At 37.6% G+C, this 21,348-nt stretch overlaps 1 protein-coding gene across 2 annotated transcripts; it reads right to left on the reverse strand.

The window, feature by feature from the left end:
• Positions 1–966: 966 nt before the first annotated feature.
• Positions 967–20,088, reverse strand: LOC121944836 (inactive serine protease PAMR1-like). Of its 2 annotated transcripts, XM_042488772.1 has the most exons (12): positions 19,971–20,088; positions 18,950–19,010; positions 14,082–14,243; positions 13,771–13,896; positions 11,020–11,134; positions 9,961–10,178; positions 7,781–7,978; positions 7,463–7,672; positions 6,601–6,667; positions 4,797–5,059; positions 3,325–3,665; positions 967–1,747 (listed from the first exon to the last, which is right to left on the reverse strand). In XM_042488772.1, the coding sequence occupies exons 3-12, from the start codon at positions 14,209–14,211 to the stop codon at positions 1,175–1,177; spliced, it is 2,241 nt and encodes a 746-aa protein (XP_042344706.1). In that variant the 5' UTR covers positions 14,212–14,243; positions 18,950–19,010; positions 19,971–20,088; the 3' UTR covers positions 967–1,174. The 2 variants fall into 2 exon arrangements, with proteins under 2 accessions (XP_042344706.1, XP_042344696.1); XM_042488762.1 differs by lacking the exons at positions 18,950–19,010; positions 19,971–20,088 and adding an exon at positions 17,055–17,321.
• Between the last annotated feature and the right edge of the window lie 1,260 nt (positions 20,089–21,348).

Raw genomic sequence — 21,348 nt, forward strand, 5'->3', positions numbered from 1 at the left:
ACATGCAAGCACGTCGCAGACACACAGGTGCTGTGCAGGCTGCGCCGCCCCTGTGTGTCTGCACGGTTTGTGCATACAGTTTTGACCGTGACGGATGAATATGCTGATTGTACATGGTGTACTGCCGTGCACATGCACACAAGCGTAGCTTAGAAATGCAAGCATTTAGGGGTAATGGTCTATCACTGCATTTTATATGGTGCTTATTTGTTTGTGCTCTTGAATAGAAAAATGCATGTTAAATATGCAAATCTTGGGATTGAAAGTGAATTTGAACTGAATTATACATCCTAATATTAATTTAGCTGAAGTGAAAACTATGCATTTTTACACACACATGTGCCCTATTTTGCAGATGATAACTTATACGTCTTGCTGAATGCCTATCTCCGGGATATTCAGAGGTCAGGGGCCTGGAGCTGGCAGTGATCCAGTAACTTGCCCAAAGACACTAAGATTAGAAGTGCAGAAGTTTAATGTAATTTTAGACATCTTTTTATTATATAATATGATATGATATAATATGCATGGTAGCAATACCAACTTAGTTTTAAATAAAAGTTAGAAAGTACAGTGACAAGAACTGAAACTAGCCAAAATTAGGACATAAGCACAGTATAACAACAAAACTTAAAGAAAAAACTCTAACAGACATGGCCAAAAAATTGGCTAGAACTTATTTAAAAAATACAAGAAATGTATCTGAAAATAAGCAAATAATAATAATAAAAACAAAAATGAAGAAGAAATGATTTTAAAAAATCGTGATTTGTTTTTAAAAAATATATATATCTATATAATGTAAATAATTAGAAATAGTTTTCTGAACATTTTTCTTCTATTTTTTTTGTAGATAATTTCAACAAAGACTCAAAATAGTCTCTGATGGAGGAACAACCTTTATCCTCAAAGTTTTATTCTAAAAAGAACAGATCTTACAAACGTAACATTCAAAGATCATGGGCTAGTGGGTGTGTAACCAGCTAATGTTGAGCTGTTTGAAGTGGAAGCAGCCCAAATACAGAACAAAAACATGCACACAAGAGAGACACAAGCAGAGTCCCAGGAAAACAGTTCTCGCCTTATATGATATTAACACAGATAGCAGTTACAAAATTATCACAGCAAATGTCTGCTCCATCTCCATCTTCTACCAATTGTAAGCTGATAAAATCTACTTCATGTTTTTCTCTATCCAGTCCCGTAAGTTGGCTATTCGTGTCTGAACTGTGTAAGTCTGTTGGTGGCATTTTTCTTCCGTAAAGCTGACTCTCTCCAAACCAAGAAGCTGCCAGCCCGTGCTGGAGGCTCCCTGAGTCTCCTCGTGACCCGACAGAACGCCACTTGTGGATGAAAACACAGCTGCCATGACTGTGATACCTGGAATAACGCTGGGACAAGGGCTTTGTGTACTGGACGACTTCCTTATGACGCACAACGTGTTGTCACTGATCACGGAGGTATGTGCTCCTCCTTGAGCAAATTCTCTCTCGCATTGTGCAAGATCTGCCAGCTCAACAAGTCCTGTCTGGCTCGAAGGACTGTAGCGGCTCAGGTGCCTGTGACCGTTTGGTAAAATCCACCTTGCAGTGTAAGCCTCCTGCGCTGTCACCTCTCCACCTTGCACTTTGGGTAGGCACACAGGCAACACACGTTCACTGATCTTGGCTTTGTCCTTTAGCTTGAGCACGGCCACGTTGGAGTCCGGTGCACTGTAAAAACTTGCATGGACTAAAATGTCTGAAACCTGTTGGGACAGAAGGAAAGACAGTAAAAAGTTGGAATACCTGAGAAGGCCTTATGTCACTAAGAATGTGCCAAGTTTTGATGTTTTTGGAATATCTGTCAAGGTTAAATATTACGTGTCAAGATGTGCAAGAATTTTCAATCCAAATCAAATAAAGTTGTATCCCACTAAAGCTTTAAGCGCACACTTAACTGCCGGAGGATTTCTTCCTGTTCCATTTACAAACAGAAACCTATCCAGAAGATTATATTTATTTAATGAAGATTCCTCGCTTAATACTTTATCACTACATCTGCTGTTTGGTAGATTTTACAGTCATGGGAAAATTTTATGCACGGTGTGATCTGAGAATAAAAAGACCATAATAACCCAAGTTTAGGTAATTGCATGGCCAAAAAAGGGCCTTGGTTTAAATTGGGGTAAATGTGTTTGTTTTTGACGTTCATACAACCAAAGTTTACCACCTCTCAAATGAATAATTCAAATGGCAGTTAGGACTCTGTGAATTTAAAGAATTATTTCAATGGCATTTTAATGAAACTAGGATGTCCCTGCAGTAGACAGATGCAAATACTTTTGAAATTGTTGCAACATAACCAGAGAAGAATGATGCTTTTTCTGAAAAAGGAGAAAACCTACAATTACCACAATGCACTGCACTGCACCAGACCAATAAACACTACCACTGGTGGGTGACGCAATGCAAACTTGTATGTTTGAAACAGAAGCGCCCGGCCAGCAAGAAAAGATCGTATATTGCAGTTAAATGAAACACTACACCAACATGCAATGCACTACTAAATTCTTGGTTTATATTTAATCAACGCTGCTTAGTTTTGCCGTTTGATCAAAGTCTTTTAGGCCTCCATTTTCACAGTGCAGGAAACAGTATGGCACCCACTTCCTGTTTACAAACTCTCACTATTACAGCACAACATGGTACTAAAACATGCTTCTAAGAATATTTCAGGAGAGAAATAGGCAATTACAGTAACATAATCTCAGTTTGTATTTGATCAGTGCTGCCTAGTTTTACCGTTTGGTCGGATTTCAGTCTGGGTTTGAGAGACAGAGAAGAGCGGGTAAGTCTGTTAATGCAAGTCTATACACTGTAAAAATAAACAAGTTGTTTGAACTTCAAAAAGTTAAGTGTCTGGGCTGCCTTAACTTTTTAATTTGACTAAATTTGATAAAACAAGATGAACCGTAATAAAATTATCTTAAATTGTAAACCTTAAATCTAGCAGCCTGGACCCAACTTTTTACATTTAAAATACATAGTTAATTTTTACAGGTTACTCTTTGCGTCAGCGGTTGTGGTTTGGGTGGTGGCCGTACACCACCACATCTACACATACTACCCACATTGTTTTGATACAAAGCTGGTTCAAAATAAGTGAAGTATCTTTTTAAATACAATTCTCTTGAAAAAACATACTCATATGCCATCAATAATATCTAAGAAATAAATCTCAGACTTTAATCTAATTTAACTCATCTAATTAAAGCTGAAGTATAAATCGTCTGATGGATTTGTATTCAAAAGTACGTTTTCTGAGCAGCAGACTGTGTTGTACCCTGAGGTGATGCAGGCTTTTCAGACGGTCCTTGGGTGTCTGGTATTGTACGCCTATGACAACCTTCACATGTGCTGGGTGAAGGGTCTGCTGCTTGTCCTTGTCTACCACACACTGAGCTGCCACCAGGACGCTACGCTGGCTGAGCAGAGCCCCGCTGCAGGCAAGGTACCAGAATGAGGACTCCTCTGAGGCCCCCTGCTGGACAGACAGGGTCACTCCACGGGGCCTCGGGGTGCTGGCAGTGTGATCAGGAGGTGAGCGGATATAGACGGCTGCATGCCACGGCCACGTTGCGTCTGTGAGGTCACGTGGATGGGAAGTGTTGAATTTGCCACAAACTGTTGAAAGTTAAGAATCAAAGAGGAAAGGGACTCTGTCAAAAAATGTAATTTTATTACAAATTGCTAGTTAAAAGATGTGCAATATATTGGTTAAAAACTTTCATATACATTCAAGGTAAAACAAATCTTCTGCCTTTTTCTTTACATGGAAAAAACTTCACAAACATTTAAAGGCCATGCATTTTGGAAAATAAGCTTATTAGTTTTCATGCCCAGAGTTAGATGAGACAGACAAAGTAAGGCTAGCTGTTCCCCCTGTGTCCAGTCTTTATGCTAAGCTAAGCTAGCTGGCTGTTGGTTCTGGCTTCCTATTTCTGACACAGATGTTAGAGAGATATAAATCTTTCATTTAAGTCTCTACAAGAAAGAGAATAACTATTTTCCAGATACATCTCACAGGTGAGTGTATGTATATTTGCTGAACAAAAGCCACAAATGGGAATTAAAACTTTGAAACCTGGAGCAACATTACTTTCTTCATGCCTTGAGCAAACTGATTTAATTTCTTTCAACAACGTTGGCATGAAATGTCATGTTTACTGCAAAACATTTGTAGGTTTAGAATATTATTTCTTTGAAAGCTTTTCTAAAGAACTACATTTCTAATAATCATGATCAAATATTTCAAATTGTTTTATTGGATTATATTTTTAAGCATTTTTCCAGGTCATTTCCCTGTTTTTGTTTTATTTAATTTTTGTTTTGCTATTTTTCAGGTAATTTTATTCTATTTTATTTATTATACATTTCTTCTTGCTCATTGCTAGTTGCTCATTGCCTATATATATATACATATATACATATACACACATACATACATATATATATATATATATATATATATATATATATATATATATATATATATAAAGGATTTCTTTATATATGCCCAGGTTTCAAAGGGTTAAGGAATGATGGATAATTTTAGTATTTAAGTTAAAGGTAGCACAAGAATCAGAAATTTGTCAAAATAATCCTAACTCAATGCCTACTTGGTAGGTGTCTATTGAGCTTTCAAATGCAAAATTAACTGACATAATAACTGTAAACTACCACGTCCAAGGTCGAAAATGAAGTCAAGAGTCATAAAATCTTGCAGAGCAATATCCCTCTATAAGTTGCTCTCACCTGGAGAGCAGGAAACATGGCGTCCACTCCATCTGCCAGATTTCATACAGGTGCGTCGGGAGCTTCCTGTGTTGCGGTAGAGCGGGGAGGCACAACTGTACTCGATGGTCGCGTGGACGGGATGAAACCCATGAGGGAGCTCCACATCAGCGTCATCGTCTTTTTTAATTTTTTTATTCAATGTAAGTGGAATAAAACCCGCTGACAACAAATCGTGCATGTTGTACCTGGATGAGAGGCGGATTCTTTGGTCTGAATTCTCTCTGTGGAAAAGACAAATGCTTGTCTTAATAGCTCCTTGTTTGCAATTTTAAGTTTTTAAATTAGCAATGCATGCTTAAAGATACTTCTAAATTCTTCGCACAAAATAAAAACTAACTGTTCCAGAGCTTTCAAACACATCTTGTGTCCTTCATCAGCAGAAGAGCAAGCTTCATAAATAATTTCCGACAATTGGACCTTGTGTTAATTTGTTTTTGTGCAAAGAACTACTGCGAAGGCCAACAATGAACCTCTGCCTTATTTCCTCTTAGTGCCCATGAAAAATTAATCAGAATAAATTTTGGGATTCTGGGGCTTTTGTGGGTGATTTAACAAAATCAGAGTGTACAGTAACTTTAAAAATATTTCCCATTTATAGGGTTCAGAGACTCTATAATTCATTATAAATAAATTCGGCTGCACCAGTATGTCACCTGGTCTGTTTCAGAGAGGCATTTATGAATATAAATGACTACCACATGCAGCTATATGGCTGCATGATTAATTTTGCATATGCATGATTATATACAAGGGCATGGCTTATCTAAACTATATAAACACATATCTGCATTTGTATGCAGAAATGTGGGCAACAGGACAAGATTTTGGTATCAGAGGCATTCTGGTTTCAAACTGTTGTCCAGTTGTAGTCCGAGTAGTATTGACCAATCGTGTTTGAGCAACTGACAAACAGTGTGTGGAGAGACTAAACACATCGGCTGAAATGCAATCTCTGGGCCCATCTGCTACATCTTCTGACAACAATTTGGCATTAGATTTTTAAAAATTATTTGCATTTATATGCGGATATCTGTTAAAAGAAAGTTTTTTTTTGGGGGGGGGGGGCTTTTTGGCCTTTATTAAATATGACAGCGATAGCGTGAAGGGCCAAGGGCAGAATTGAATTCGCAGCCGCTGCAGCAAGGACATCCGCTCTAGGCTAGTGGGCAGCCCATGTCCAAAGGCTAATATGCAGATATCTTTTGACAGAGGTTAGCCAAAATGACAGGTGCACAATAGAAGAAATCTTGGCCTGGACATCCTCTTGCTATGCTGGTCTGAGATTGTGACCCACCTGATCAACCTCCCACAGAGTCTTTTATTTATTCCACAAACCTTCATCACCTGAGTAATTTGTAAGATCCCGTAATCACATAAAGGGTGAGCTATGCTAGCGGACTGTGCAGCTGCACTTAAGCACAGTTCTTTGAGCTCGGCTAATTGCAGCATGTTAATATGCTCTTAATGACAATGTGCTGATGCTGATCAATTTCAATGTTTACCATGTTCACCATCTTAGTTTAGCGCATTAGGATTCTAATAACTGCTAATTAGATGTAAACAAAGAGTACAGCAGAAGATGATGGGAATGTCCTTAGTATTGTGCAAACTAAAATGGTGACCTGATTAAAGTTCTTTAGATGAAAAATTAAGGGATCAGAATACAACTTAGACTAAAATGCTCCTCACGTGGCTAGAAATTCTACACGTGGAAGCTTTAACTTGACTTAATCATGCAAATAAACAAAACACAGTATCTTACCTTGATATCAGATGCGGCTTCACAACACTTTGTCGCACAAGTTCAGACACTTTGGGCTCTCGACATGCTGTAGGGGCACATCCAGCAGAATTAGGATCAGGGGTAAATTGTTATGCCAGCAGAGAGAATTATAGTAAATAAGTGCCAGCACAAGTATGAAAAAATATTAAACAGAAAATAAAAATATAGTAAAAGTACACAATTAGCACTAGTATGTAAATATTTTTAAAAATAAAGTATGTATAATATGCTGATTATGTTAAGTGTGTACAAGTATAAATGTAAAGAAATACAACGATAGACAATTAGCACTAGTAGGTAAATATTTAAATGATAATATGGATAATTTGCTGTGTGTGTGTAAAATATAAAACTGTGTTACAATTCAATGAATAATACTAGTAAGTTAGTTAAAAATATAAACAGGTGACAATTAGTTTATGAGAATCACTTTCTGAGCCTGAAAAATTCGATAAACCAGTGATATGAATAACTGTGCACAGAAAGGTTAGTTTTTCAGAGTAAGTAGGAGCAATTCTGCGCAAAAAAATACAAGAGATAAACATATTCATTATAGAGAAAAATTCAAAACCATTACTGCTTCATCTCTACAAAAATAACCTAGTTTAGGATACACTTATCATAGTGCTCTTATTGCTAAATTGTTACTTCCCTCACATGGGTATGTACGTTTTTAGATAAATTGGGCTGTCAGATAAACAAATAGTTAGACTTACTGTGTGTTGGAAACATTTTGCAGCATCCTTACATAGAAATGCTGTGGAAAAAAAATCAACTTCTTTGTGTGTGTGTGTGTGTGTGTGTGTGTTCTCAACCCTAATGCGTTTTTGAAAGCAACTACCTCTCACACACTTGGGTGGCCTGCTACTCCAGGATCCATTAGCAAGGCAGGTACTCTGGTGGTTTCCACTCAGGATGTAGGAATTTTTACAGAAAAACCCGATGACCTCCGCACCATCAGCTGCGTCAGGAGCAGGTCTGTGGTAGCCATTGAGTATTTTGGGTGGAGGGAGACACCGAACTCTGCTTGTTTGGCCTGTATGAGCATGTGCTTGAGAGAAAAAAAGGAACAAACTATGACAAAAAAATGCATTATGTGGCTTTTATACTGTACAAATAATAGAAATAAAGACCAGGAGCCACCTGGTGGAAAAAGTACCTTTTTCACACGTAGGAACTGTGCCACTCCATGTGCTATTAGGCAGACAGATCCTCTGCTGGGAGCCAATCAGTGTGAAAGGTGGATGGCACCGATATTTTACAGACACAAGCTCCTCCTTTGGTCCATATACAGGCAGCAAATATCCATTCACCAGTTTCTCCGGGGGTGCACACACTGGAGTCCTGGTGCCTGAAACTGTGGAGAAATATTCTGTTGATAAATGAGAGACAAAGCTCTACTGCAGTGCCAAACTCTGTAAAGATTGATGTGTTTAAATTTTGCCATTCATTGAATTCACATAAAAGGCACAGACCTGTCCATTGAGTTTAAAAATCTTCTTGTTCTGCAGTTGTTGCAGTTGCTGTTCTAAAATACTGCTGTAGTATGTATAAATTGTTTTAGCATTTAAGCGGGATAACATAAGTTAGTTACCTTTTGGTGCATAATTATGACAATTCATGATGAAATTAAATTTGGAAAAGCAATAATTTTCTGAGATTTTGAAAAAGGTTGAGATGTGAGTAGACAGACTGTTCTCATGCACTTTTCATATGTAAACCTACAAAAAGCAATGCACCAGAATTTAAAGAAGAGGGTAGTATGAGGACCAACAGTTTGCATTATGAGGTTGGTTGGGGGTGGTGAACAGGTCAAACAAACACAGGACTTTCTCCCTGGAAACCGATGTTTGTGTCTCGTGTGAAACAACGGGAACATTGTCCCCATATTTTTCTGTCCTAAACATAACCTACATAACTTTTACTTCATTTACAAACATTAAAATACGTATGTATTATGACAATGCCCAACCATGTTTCCTTTCCTAAACTTAACCTACATAACTTTACATTTCTACACCTAGCTGTTCATTCAGTACGTAACTTTATGTTAAGTATGGGCCATGACAATACTAAACCATGTTTCTTTTCCTAAACTTAAGATATTTAACTTTACTCATACAATCCTAGCCTATGTAACTTTATGTAGTACATACCTTTAATTAACAACATTACATGCCGCCACCACTAATTCCTTAGATATCATAAGAGGCGATGATATGCATTTTCATAAGATATTCTATAAACTGTTGTATGAGGATACATAAGTGTGGGGAAGTAATGAGGGTTTATTTTCATACGTTCTGAACTACTGTACCAATAGGTGGTACATCATGCACTAAACCCCAGCCACCAAGTTTCTGTTGTCCAAAATCCTAAAGATTGTCTTATTTGATTTCCTACAAAAGATGACACTCATTTTCCCTAAATGAGAGCCAGTTTCAGTACTTTGAATCTCAATAAACAACATATTTTTGACTGAACTTTTAACTAATATTTCAGTATCATCTGCATAGAGAAAGAGATCAAATGAGCAAGCTGCATTTGAATCATTTACATGCGTAGAAGAAAAAAACAATGGCTCTATGAAATAGCCCTGGAGGACCCCAAAGTTAAAGATTTTTCGGATTTGTATTTGGATGTTTTTAGGTTTGGTAAGTGTTTCCCACACACCAGAATTAATTATATGCTAAAATAAAATAACCTTTTTGACTTATTTAAGTAATCGATACAGAAATATTGCTAAGGGGGTGCTCTAACACCATTGCCACAGTACCTCTATGATATGTTCAGGTTAGCTAGCAGGAGTTAATGTCCCGGAGGGTAAAGACTGGATAAATGGGATGCAAGTTAGATGCATAATTTGCTTCAAAGAGGGCAAATGGAGAAAGATGAGTGTGATTAATCTGTGCCGCTGACTGTCCGTCTCACATGGCTGCCCTGTATAGGAGACTGAGCACACAGAGCAGAATGAAAACAGAAGGTCCTGGAGCAAAAATGGTGCGTGCGATCAAAGAGGTGCTGCACGCACTGAAGGGGAGCAGAGTATCATCTGTCTTTATGATGAAAGCATCCTAATACCTACATTTTTATTTTTTTTATTTGGATTCCACCAAGGAGACCACCTGATATAATGCATCAGCTGAGCATGTGGACAAAATAGCACCACACATATTAAAGCAATATAGTGCAACAATTCTTCCATGGCAAAACACACCTTGAGGTTTTAAAAAGAAGTTCTTATTTTGAGGTTGCTGCATTAGATTGCATTAAACCAGCCAGTGTTATTTTGTCTCATGTGTAAGTAGCATTTACATATTTTACAGTGATTGTACCTGCCTGAACTTTCTTGAAAAGTAAGAACAAAGCCATCAAAGTTGTGGTAGCCATCTGAGGTGAACAGGATGTGCAAAACGTTCCCAGAGCTTTTTATCGGAGGGGGTAACCGATCCCCACAGAACCGGCCAATCACAGGGGAGCTCAGTTCATCGCCGTCTCGCACCTCGACGTAGTCATAACGACAGCTGTGATCAGACTCCAGACTGAGAAGTGAAAACCTGCAGCATAATCAAAAAGGATTAAAGCTTGAATGATGTTTCCACCCAATTCAAAAGATTTGACACCAGTCTTCTAAGTCCATTTATGTGGGCTCAAGCAGGGCTGTCTATCCACTCTGCTTGTGCTGATGATGGTCCTATGACTAAAATACTTAATTATAATAATTTCTCCTTTTGCATCTGAAGAGCCTCTTCTATTTTATTTTTTGTCAGTGTGCAATTTTCCTGTGAGATGGGGCTGTTAAATTTTGGCTACATGTACCAAAACGAACTCTTGAAAAGCTGAAATTCAAGGGTGCAAACCATTTTACATCAGTTTGCTTCAACTTTAGCTGGTGTACTGTAAGGCCAAGTGCAGACTGAGGTGAAGGAGTATCAAATGGGACAAAAACAAAACAGATTTTTTATCTTGGCTTCTTTAAAAAAAAATCAACTGCATTGTGAGTTAACTTAACTGAATAAAACCTGTCAATGGTCATTTTATGCCTTTATGCTTATAACATTAAGTCAGCTAAATTTGTTAGCTGAATTTTGTGAGACATTGTGTATACATCTCAAATGATATGCCGTGGAGATTTTTTTTTTATTGCTCTGAAATCTGACACCATGTGAAAGAAGTGGCATCTAAACTTTGGTTAACATTTTCATGAGCCTAATTGGCTCTTAGCAATTCTAACAAAGGCAGTAAAATCCCTAGATTGCTTTTCTCGCAATTTAATACCAGAACTCATGTTAATAATGATTTGTGGTGCCTTTACAGAAAAGGATCATTTCAGTTTCAGACACTGTTTATTTCCATGTTTGTTCCATGCACGTGAAAGCCTTAAAAATAGTGACCCACCTGAGCTCGATGCTTCTGTCTCTCTCCACTTGCACTGTCCATTCACATCGAGCGTTTGTTGGGTAACTCTCCAGAGCGATGTGACCCTGAGCCCGCTGAATAACGCCTCCACATGCTACCCACAAGAGATCTCATTAAATGTGTGTTTATCACAGTACCACTGAACATTTTAACTGTGAACATTTTTTTAAATTATTTTTCTGATGCTCAATTTTCTAAGTCGGATCTAAATAGTATTTTCACCCATGTTTTTGATTTTAAAGCAGGTGAAAATAAGACGTTCTTACAGGATAATCTTTAAAAGTAATTCTGTTTTTGTTTCATCTCTATATAAAATTATATCTGGCGGAAAGCCCATGGGGTAGTGGTGCACTTCAGCCCCTTGTGGCTGAAATTAATGTTACAACAACAAACACTTAAAAAAATTGACCCAAAAATAAATTAACAAATAAATAACCTTCCAAAAACATTTTTAACCTATTTTCACAAATGAAAATAAAAAAAAAATATATAAATAAAAAAATAAGAAAAAGAAAAATAATTTAGATCAGACTTAGAAAATGGATCACCACTTTTTTTTCTCCTCAGGGCTTCTTTGGAAATGTGGCACGTTGTGTAAGAGTACAGATAAAAATAAAAAATCCAACCAGCCACTTCAACAACCATGAATACAATCACCATTGCTGGCATTTGTGTTCATGAGCTTTAAAAAAAGAAGCAAAATAAGAAGTTGGAAATTCTACATGTTTATTTCTGTCAGTCCTTGTTGCTATAGGGACCAGGGTGTGGGTTGAAATTAGGGTTTGAGCTGGCATTCAATTGTAAAAGATTTTGAATTCACAATCCTTTTTGTCCACACCCCTTAGAGGCGTATTATTAAAATCATGCAGCGTATTTAATTTGACTGCTTGGCCTCGCAAACATTCACAGACTCTAAACAGGTTGGTTGACAACAGCAGTTAAACAATGGTGCCATGCCTTCCTTTGTGTATGTTAAACTGATAGAACATGACAGAAAGGCATCCAAGCAGTAATTTCCCCCGAGCCATGAAAAAATAAACAATGGAAAAGTATCATGGGAGTCAATAGCAGGAGTGGCAAGCAGGTTAACTTGTTTGCTTCGCTCTATTAATAGCACAATGCTACTGTGGGATTTTACCAGTACGCATGTGACTGGAATTATTTGGGTAAAGCAGCAGCTGTAGCACAATGCAGATAATTATGTTCTCATTTCTCATTAATAATTTAATATTTCACTAATTGTAAACTAGATTATAGCAGTTGACTGTCGTTGTAGTGGCTGAAACCAAACAAAACAGCGTTGTCGCCACCAAGTGTCCTTCTGGTGTATTGCATATTTGGGTGAGGCAATCTGAACACTGCGGACCACGGTAATGATTATTATCACAGTCCCAAATCCTATATAACAAAAATAATGGTGTATTTCCTCATAATCATAGTGGGTTGATGAATTATGTGTCCTTAACTTACTTAACATTCCTAACAATGTTTACAAATGCAAATATAAACTAGAGTTTTACAGCTTTTCCAAACATAAAGTCATCTTGAGCTGTCACATGTCAGTTTCGAGAGCCCTGTCAATCATTGTATACCGACACAGTGGTTGCATTTACCTTAGGACCTGATTTCAAATGTTGACAAGCCAGATAACACTATATTCACTTCTGTATTTGTGCTCATCATGGCGGATTACGAGACTGTGGGACCCTGGATACAGATGTGCAAAGGGCCCCACCACCTCTCCTACATAGGACCAAGACACACTGATTTTGTAGTGGTTTTGCATCTTTTTTGTAGTCATTATGCATCTACATATGGTTTGTGTCTTTTTGAGTTTTTTTGTTTCTTTGTCCCTTTAACGTATTATTTTGTGTCTCTTTGAGGCAATTTTGTGTCTTATTGAGGAAATATTGTCTCTTTAAAGGGATTTTTGTGTATTTTTGATCACTTTGTTTGTCTTTGTAGTTATTTTATGTCTTTTTGTGGTTGTTTTGTGTCTCTTTCCAGTTGTTATGTATCCCTTTAAGGTAATTTTGTGTCTCTTTGAGGTGATTTTGAAAGTGTGTCTCTTTGAAGTAGTTTTCAGTATTTGTCGATTGTTATGGAGTTTGTTGTTATTTTATGTTTCTTGTAGTTGTTTTGTGTCTCTTTGTCATGTGTTCCTTTAAGATACTTTTATGTCTCTTTGAGATAATTTAGTAATTTTTTAAAATCATTTTGTGTCTCCTTGTAGTTGTTTTATGTCTCTTTCTTGTCACTTTGTCTCTTTGATGTAACTGTGCATTTTTTAAATTTATTTTATGTTTCTTTGTTGTTATTTTGTAACTTTTTGTGGTTGTTTTGCCCATTTTCTTTTCAGTTCCCTTGTGTCCTTGTGATCTTTGTGTCTCTCTCTGCAGTCAATCTGAGTCTCTTCCTAGTTGGTACATGTCAGGGGGGCCCTAACACTTTGGGCCCCTGTGCTTGTGCCTGGTTGCCCGTTCGGTAATCCATCCATCAATCTAATGTAATTTAATTCAAAATAAAAACAAAGCCTTCAGCCAAAAAGTTATATAGTATATAAGAACACATCAGTACTTTTTCATTATTGTAATACTGATGTCGTTTTATTTTTATTTTTTAAATGTATGCACTGTGTGACCCATTTTTGCATGTCAGCAAGAACATTAGACCAATTCTGTAGCAAGTTAAGGCCCCACAGCAACATGGCATTAAAGATGTTTTACTCACTTTTACAGTCCCCTCCGCTCCAGCCTTGGCGACACTCTGTACAATACTTTCCATTGATGAAGAAGTCGTCATTGGCTTTCCATGTTCCATTGTGGCAGGTTTTACAGTTCTCAAACAGACTGCAGCCTGGTAATGAAATAAAGCAATGAAATTTTAAAAGTTACACAAAAGCAATTATCTAACTAACTTTAAGTCAATCTGCAACTTTTAGTCACTGACCAACACAAAACCAGCGCAATTCAGCAATTACTGACCAGTGAGTGATAGCTTTTGAAAGCAATTATCTAAAAGAAGCAAAAGTGTGAATGTACCTGGGTGAATGATACAGGGGTCACACTGATCCAGAGCGTTGCGGCAGCAGGGAACGGTGTAGCCGACCTTCGACCCTTTTGAAGGACAGCGACACTGGATCAGGTGGTACTCGCAGCATGGACGACACATGACGTTCCACTCAGAGCTCGGGCAGTTGTCTTCTGTCAGAGGTGCGGAGTCAAAACAAAAGACAGCAGCATCAAAGTCAATATGCACCTACTGAAACCTCCGACTTGTGATACGACTGTTTTATGGCTCAAGGCAAAGGTATGAAAAATTTCTCTTTAGCCTTTTTTTCTGTTATCTGATGATACAGATCAGAATTTCACAGCTGTGGAAACTGTTTTCATTCAATGGCAGATGATGCTCAAGCTCAAGATGGACTGGATATTTATTTAAATAAAAAACGTTTTACTTACAGTATTAAAAGTAAAAGAAAACAATACAGAAAAATATATTTAAAAAAACACACCCAAAACTCAAAATTATTCTAATCAATTTAAAAAGAACTAATGTTGATCACGAAAAAAATGCCAATTAATTCTTAATCAATCTTGGTTAGTTTAATTTATGACAAAACATCATATTTTATAAACTCTTCTATTGTTTATTTTAATCCAAAAACCTTAATCTGTTAAGTAACTGGTAACAAAAGCTCTCAGACAAAGGCAGTAGAAACACAATATTTACCTCTAGAATGTAATGGAGTAGAAGTATAAAGTGCCATAAAAAGATTAGCCTCAAGTAAATAATAAGTACCAGAAATTCCTACTTAAGTAAAGTACTTTGGTAAATGTACTTAGTTACATTCCACCACTGCTCCCAAGGTATAACGAGCCAACTCTGAGCCAACAATAATGCACCATGTTGAGTAGCTGATTGGTTGAAATATGTATTGAAACCTTACTGAAGATGCCCGCTGTTTTCCAAAACCCCGTTTTGAATAAACACAGAACACATTAGAAAAAACGTGGATTCAGGATGAAGCTCACAAGGGGCTGAAGCCAGTTATCGTCATCACAGGTTTAATTCCACCCCTCAATAGTTATGGATTTCTGCACTAGATGAAATGTAAAGGCCTCTCAGGCATTGAGCCTTGACTAAAATGTTCAATATCTGCATTAATTGGTAATAATTAGGGCTGTATAAGAGCTATACCAGGAAAGTTTATGTGTTTTTTCTTTACTTAAATGTTTTTTGATTTTCTCAACATCTAGAAAAAGAAGAAAAAAAAAAAAAAGGGGGGCAGCAAAAATCTCAGCTTGAGAAATAGGGAACATAACATTTCAAAGCTTTCTGATTTGATTGCTGAGAAAAGATGAAAAGTCCTTGCCTTTTGAAGCCTTTAGGCCTTCCACACTTGTTTCAGTTTTTAAAGTATTTGAAAAGTATTACAAATCAAAAACTGTCCTTTTTATTGAACACGTTTTGGATTTTTGGTCAGTAGCAGATCATTTTTGGGGTTTTCTTTGTGAGCTGCTTCCAATTACAAAATCACTAATTGCTATAAAATGGAGTTTTAGCTTCCAACATGTCCAGCGGCATATCATGCAGTCATGACAGGGAACATCCGGCAGCGTATAACACTAATGGTTTGCTGCTTTCTCAGCTGACACCATCAAGCGATGTATAATGCGAATGGGAAAGGTAGCTTTTAGCATTGGGGTCTTAGGCCGAAAGCACTTTCAAAATGGTGATATTTGACGACTTTGAAATGAGAACGTGCTGTCGCATCCTGAGCAGAAAATGGAGCATGCTAACTCTCTGTGTTGTAATCCCAGCTTCTCTGCTTCGTTGTTGTAAGCCGGTCTGGCTGCATGTGCATCTGGAACTGTGTGATGAATTTGTCTGTTTTGTTGTATTTATGACTACTGCGTGTGTCTCAAATTGCCCCTCAGAGACACAAAATTTTTACCTTACATTACCTTACCTTACCTCACCTTACGTTACCATGTCCAGACAACTCATACACTCTGAATCTGCAAAGGCCCTTTAAGTTTTGCCAAATGCCATAAAATTCTGAAACAGTTCACTTGACTATTTAATCTGCCAACATTTCATCTTTAAACTATTTAACACCTGACTGTCTGCTGGATTTGACACTTGATTTCTTTCAAAAACAAGGGAAGAGGGCAATGGGCAACAAAAGAAGACATGACCCAGAAAATTAGAGAAAAAAAAGAGCTAGAAAACAAATAAAAACAAACAAACAGAAACACACACACATAAAAAACAAAGAAAAGTTTTCCGTTTTCCCTTAACATTTTTCCCATCTTAAAAAAAATAAAATCCTAAATCTACTAATTTCTTGCAATTTGAGAACACTTCTCACCAAGTATCTCATTTCCTTTTTCCTCCCTTGTTTTTGAAAGAAACTGAGTCAATTTGCTACGAGTTCAAAGGTTTAAATACTTGTGAAAGGCATCTGAAAGCAGCACAAGAAATGTGATGTCACTCCATGTTTCAAAACACACCAATAGCCCACATCTCATAATTGAAACAGCTAAACTCACAGTTATATATCATGAAGTTTAGATCCTCAGTTGAAAAAATCTATAAAAAGAGTGCAAGGAATGGCAAAAGGTAAACATCCAGCAGTGGTCCGCAAAAGCCACTGTGTAGACGAGCCAACCTGAATGCTCTCCAGTATGATAGAAAAGTAAGACAACATAAAAAAAACCCTTATGATTGCATCTCTCTACAAACTGCTGTTGAAATAATACATATATTTGGAATTTCAGCAAGGCACATGGGGGTTTTAGCATGAACCGAGACGAATCTCAGCTGCAGAAGTGACTCATCCCCATGAAATAACTCCACAGTTAGTCAGCAAGTAAGTCACCGGGCGTATTTCTTATTAAAAGTTAGCAACATTTTCACAGAGAAGAGGCAGTTTGATATTTAGTCCTTCTAATATTGTATACAGTGAGAACAACCTTTTGGAAATACTTAAAGAAATGCTTTTTACTCACCATGTGGCCAAGCTGTTGCACAAAAGCAGAGATTTAGGAGGAGGTAGTAGAGTCTGGGGTCCAGAAGAGTTGACTCGCTCCTTGTGAGGAAAGGCAGCATGTTGGCTGCAAAGCTCACCGCAATAAAAACTTTCAGTGTCGACTCCAGAAAGTGCTGGTAGCAGTTTTATCTCCAGATCTTCCTGCCTGCTCAAAATATGACGTAGCTCTGGATGATGAATTCTCCCATCTCAGCACAATGACAGATCCTTAACCCATTCCTTCCATGATTCATTTGTAAAAGCTTGTGTTTGCTTTGACATGATTCAGTTTAAATCACTGCAGGGACCACAACTAGTTCCTGTTTCTCTGCTCTCGTGAGTCCAGAATGAGTGCTGCACGCAGAGTAGTCACAGGGGGAAAATACTTGTTGGCGAAGGAAGTGGAAAGTGCATTTGAGGGGAATACAGACATGCTAATGAGGAAAACAGTGAAGAGTGATGAAGGAAGTCCAGAGGAGAAAAGAATCAATCTGTCAGTTTACTCAGGAAAAACAGCAAATTAATCTTTTCTTGGGTGACGTATTCAGACATTTTCATGTGTCGTGTGAAAAAACACACGGCTGCAGGTGCATCAAGCAAAAACTATGTTTACTGATGTTTTATGATACACCAGCTGTCATGCTGGTTATGACAACTTCACAACTTCCAGGAAGACAGATAACAGACGCCCCACATATGAAATGCTTATGATGTCAGGCTCCATAGATTTGCCAGGAGCAATGAGGCTGACAGGACCGTCACAGCCCATTTCATGCTCAAGGTTACTTTTCCATTAGCTAAGCCTTTACCTCGGAGTTTCCATGTTTTCATATCTGTTCTCATCTTCTCCATTACAGCAGGTTGTAAGCAGGCAGATTGAGACTGATAATATTACACAAATGAAAAGAGTTGTTTGCTGTTTTTAAAGTGTTGTCTTTTACCTTTTGTCTCTCTCTCTTTTATTTTTTTACTTTAATTAAAGATGAGTGTGGATTTAGACATATTTAGACATGTGGGAGATGACTGAGACTGTAATTTTTGGCTTACTTATTGCTTAAAAGCAACAGCACAGCAAATGTGCTGTTTTTTAGTATATAATGGTTGATTTATATAAATATTAATAGTGATCTATATTATCTAGATCGTACATGCATCATCAATGTTTTGTGAAGACTATAAATGTTGATTTTTTAGAAACATAAAAACATTAATGATAAGCTGTTCCTTTATGAGTTGAAAAATGTCTCCTACACTATTAAAAGATTACAAAAATATATAATTATTGTTTTATATAAATATCGATAGTGATCTACATTATCTATTTAAATTAAATTCAGTTTAAACAGCATTATTTACTCCCAAAAGCAATTAATTTTCAACAGTCTACAGACCGCACAAACATCCACAAAACAACAGCAGACAGGAGCAAAGAGCACGCCACAGACAACAAATAAGCAGATAAATATATCAGTATTTTGACTAGCACGCTGGCAGGGGCGTGGCCATCATTTCCGAAGTGAGGGGGGGCAGATTGTTGATTTGATTGATTTATCACCCTCTCACATTCAATTGTGCCTCTCCTTAGTGGCTTAAGAACCAAATTACCACAAACAGCCACAGTATGGCACCCGGGGACTGTGCCCTGACTCCAGTTCTTTAAAATCATCAAAATTATAAACTATCAAAGTCAAAAGTTTGAGCTGCCAAGCTCTGGTTGAGTTGACACAGAAATGACCCTCAAGCGTCTACAGGGTAAGCCAGATAATTAAGTGCCAAGTGACAACACTGAACACGAAAAGTTCACTCATAGCTGTGGAAATTAATCCCAGAGTCACTCTTCCCCTATAGACATGTCCTCAGCCAGTCTGCCCTCACCTGTGGAGCCTCGGGGTGATGGTCAGTGCTGCAGCCTGGTGCCTTCTCCTTGCTCTGTCCACTGCCATAATACAGATTTAAAAAAAGAAAAAAAAATAGCAGTTGAGAAATAGCTGTGGAAATTAATGTCAAAGTCACTTTTATGCTATAGATACATTTTCTCAGCCTCACCTGCGAAGCCCCTCCATGACCTCCATGCTATTTCTATTGTAGCATTAAAGATATAAAAAAAAAATGTGCAAAGAAATAGTGAACACAAATTCTGCGCAGAAATAAGGAGGAGTGGGTCTATTCCTAGCACAGGGGAAGGCAACCTGTGGCTCTGGAGCCACATGTGGCTCTTTAATCCCCTCTCTAGTGGCTTCCAGTGGCTCTCACACACACAAAAAGAAGTCATGGAAATTATTTTTTTTTTTCATGTTTTAATTTATTTATTTCCTGTTCTAGGTCTAAATAAATGCTTACATTTTCCACTTTTAGAAAACCCACTAAATAATTAAATTAAACTTAACTAAAATGTGTGTCAAAGGTCTATGTCCTGGTGCTTTTTCTTCTAATTTTTGCCAAACCTTAATGATGGTGGCTTGTCTTGAGTTTCCCTTGCTAGGCTAGTTTTGTACTACAAATCCAAAAGTCTCAGAGTAAAATTTAACAGTGTGTAAAATGATCTGTTTGCTTTAACTGCCAACTCTAGAAAGTTAATTGCCAAATAATCATGAATAGCCCACTGTAGAGTAACCAAATAGTTGTAAAACATATTAATAAATACTTACTTAGACAAATAATGTTGATAGACTTATTTAGACTCAATAGGCTGTTAACTATAAGGCTTGTTTTGTGGCCCCAGACAGGTTTTTTTAAAACATTTTTGGTCAAAAATCAAAAAGTTTGCTGACCCCTGTCTAGCATGAAGCTAGCTAGCCTGCCTTAGCATTCTTGTTCACCGAGCGATATTCGCACATAATAAATTTAACATCATTTAGCTAACATTAGCAACAGGCAACAGCATTACTCAACTTACACGGTTTGTTTTGGAGAAGTGCGGGTTTGTTTCGGCCTCTTGCTGCTTGGTTTGCTGTACATTATTTACGGTACTTTAGTTAAAACCGGTAGTTCAGAGCGGTGCTGCCCGCGCACGTCTCCGCTGTGTCACGTGATCACAACAAGACAGCGCGTGTACGCCGCCGCCCATTCATGGTGCGTTTCATGACCGCTCGGAAAAACGAAAATGCGAAACGAAAAAAAAAAACAAAGTCATGACATGTCCCACGCATATCCCGCATTCGTTTCGCGCCTGCACGCTGGTACTACGATCAAGATCGGTTTTGAAAGCTCGGAGACCATGTACTGTTACATTTCCTTAACATGCATTGTATCTTTTCAAAAATAAAACTCTGCTTTCACAGAGAATGCACATTTCAAAATAAACTGAGAACATTGGATTAAAAACGTTGTTTTTAGGTTGACTTCCTCACGTTTTGGCAACAAAAAGTAATGATTAAATACTTGTGAAAGGCATCAAGAAGCAACACAAGAAAAGCGATGTTGCTACAGGTTTCAAAGGGCTAAGATTGGCCCATATCTTACAATTGCAACATCTAAACTTGCCATTATAAAGTTTAGTCTGAATGTTGATTTTTTTTTTCTTAATCAGCTGAAAAAATGCCTCCTACACTCTAAATATATATATATATTCATCAATTGGGCTATTTGAAAAAAATTATCAGCGCAGAGCCGATGGCCCAACACATTCTCACTCCCAACTCATCATATATCAATGCTTAGACAGTGGTCCTATACCTTTAAAATATGATGGAGTGAGCACCCTTTTACATCAGTTTGCAACATTTATTTATTAAAATAACCTTCCGTTGTCACAAAAATTGCACAGCTCAAAATAAACTTAGAACATGGGTTAAGAATTTAGTTTTTAGGTTGACCTACATAACTTTTGGCAACAAAAGTGCGTGATTATGTTAAGAAAAAACCTAAATTAAGTATGTTGGGACAGGGACATCATGGGAAACAAATAGCAGTCTCCCCTGTGAAAGTCCCAAGTTTGTTTGATCCATCCAACTCATCTCCCAACCACCCACTTGTCCTCGCTCTATATACTATGTCAGTTGCTTAAAGTTTGAAAACACAACGTTGCCTGATGCATTTCATTTTGCTGCAAAAGGTTGATTTGCTATGCCAGATACTGACGCACCGAGAGCAGAGGCATTTGACGAGCTGGAAGTGATACGGGGCTCTTTCCCACAACCTAAAAAAAACCTCAAAACCCCCTGAAGTTCTGGAGTTTGTTTGACCCAATCACCCTATGTTAACTTTCTCTTATGCTATAGCAGTTGCTCTGACATCAAAACCCAGTGCATCTCATACTGACGCTAGAGGCACCT

This window comes from Plectropomus leopardus, chromosome 1, assembly GCF_008729295.1.
Source record: "Plectropomus leopardus isolate mb chromosome 1, YSFRI_Pleo_2.0, whole genome shotgun sequence".
Lineage (NCBI taxonomy): Eukaryota > Metazoa > Chordata > Actinopteri > Perciformes > Serranidae > Plectropomus > Plectropomus leopardus.

Coding starts and splice junctions, on each gene's coding strand:
- LOC121944836 (XM_042488762.1), bottom strand. CDS start 17,154: ATGCTGCCTTTCCTCACAAGGAGCGAGTCAACTCTTCTGGACCCCAGA. Junction 11,135..13,770: donor GAGCGGAGGGGACTGTAAAA/GTGAGTAAAACA, acceptor TCTTGTGGGTAG/CATGTGGAGGCGTTATTCAG. Junction 10,179..11,019: donor GACAGAAGCATCGAGCTCAG/GTGGGTCACTAT, acceptor ATTATGCTGCAG/GTTTTCACTTCTCAGTCTGG.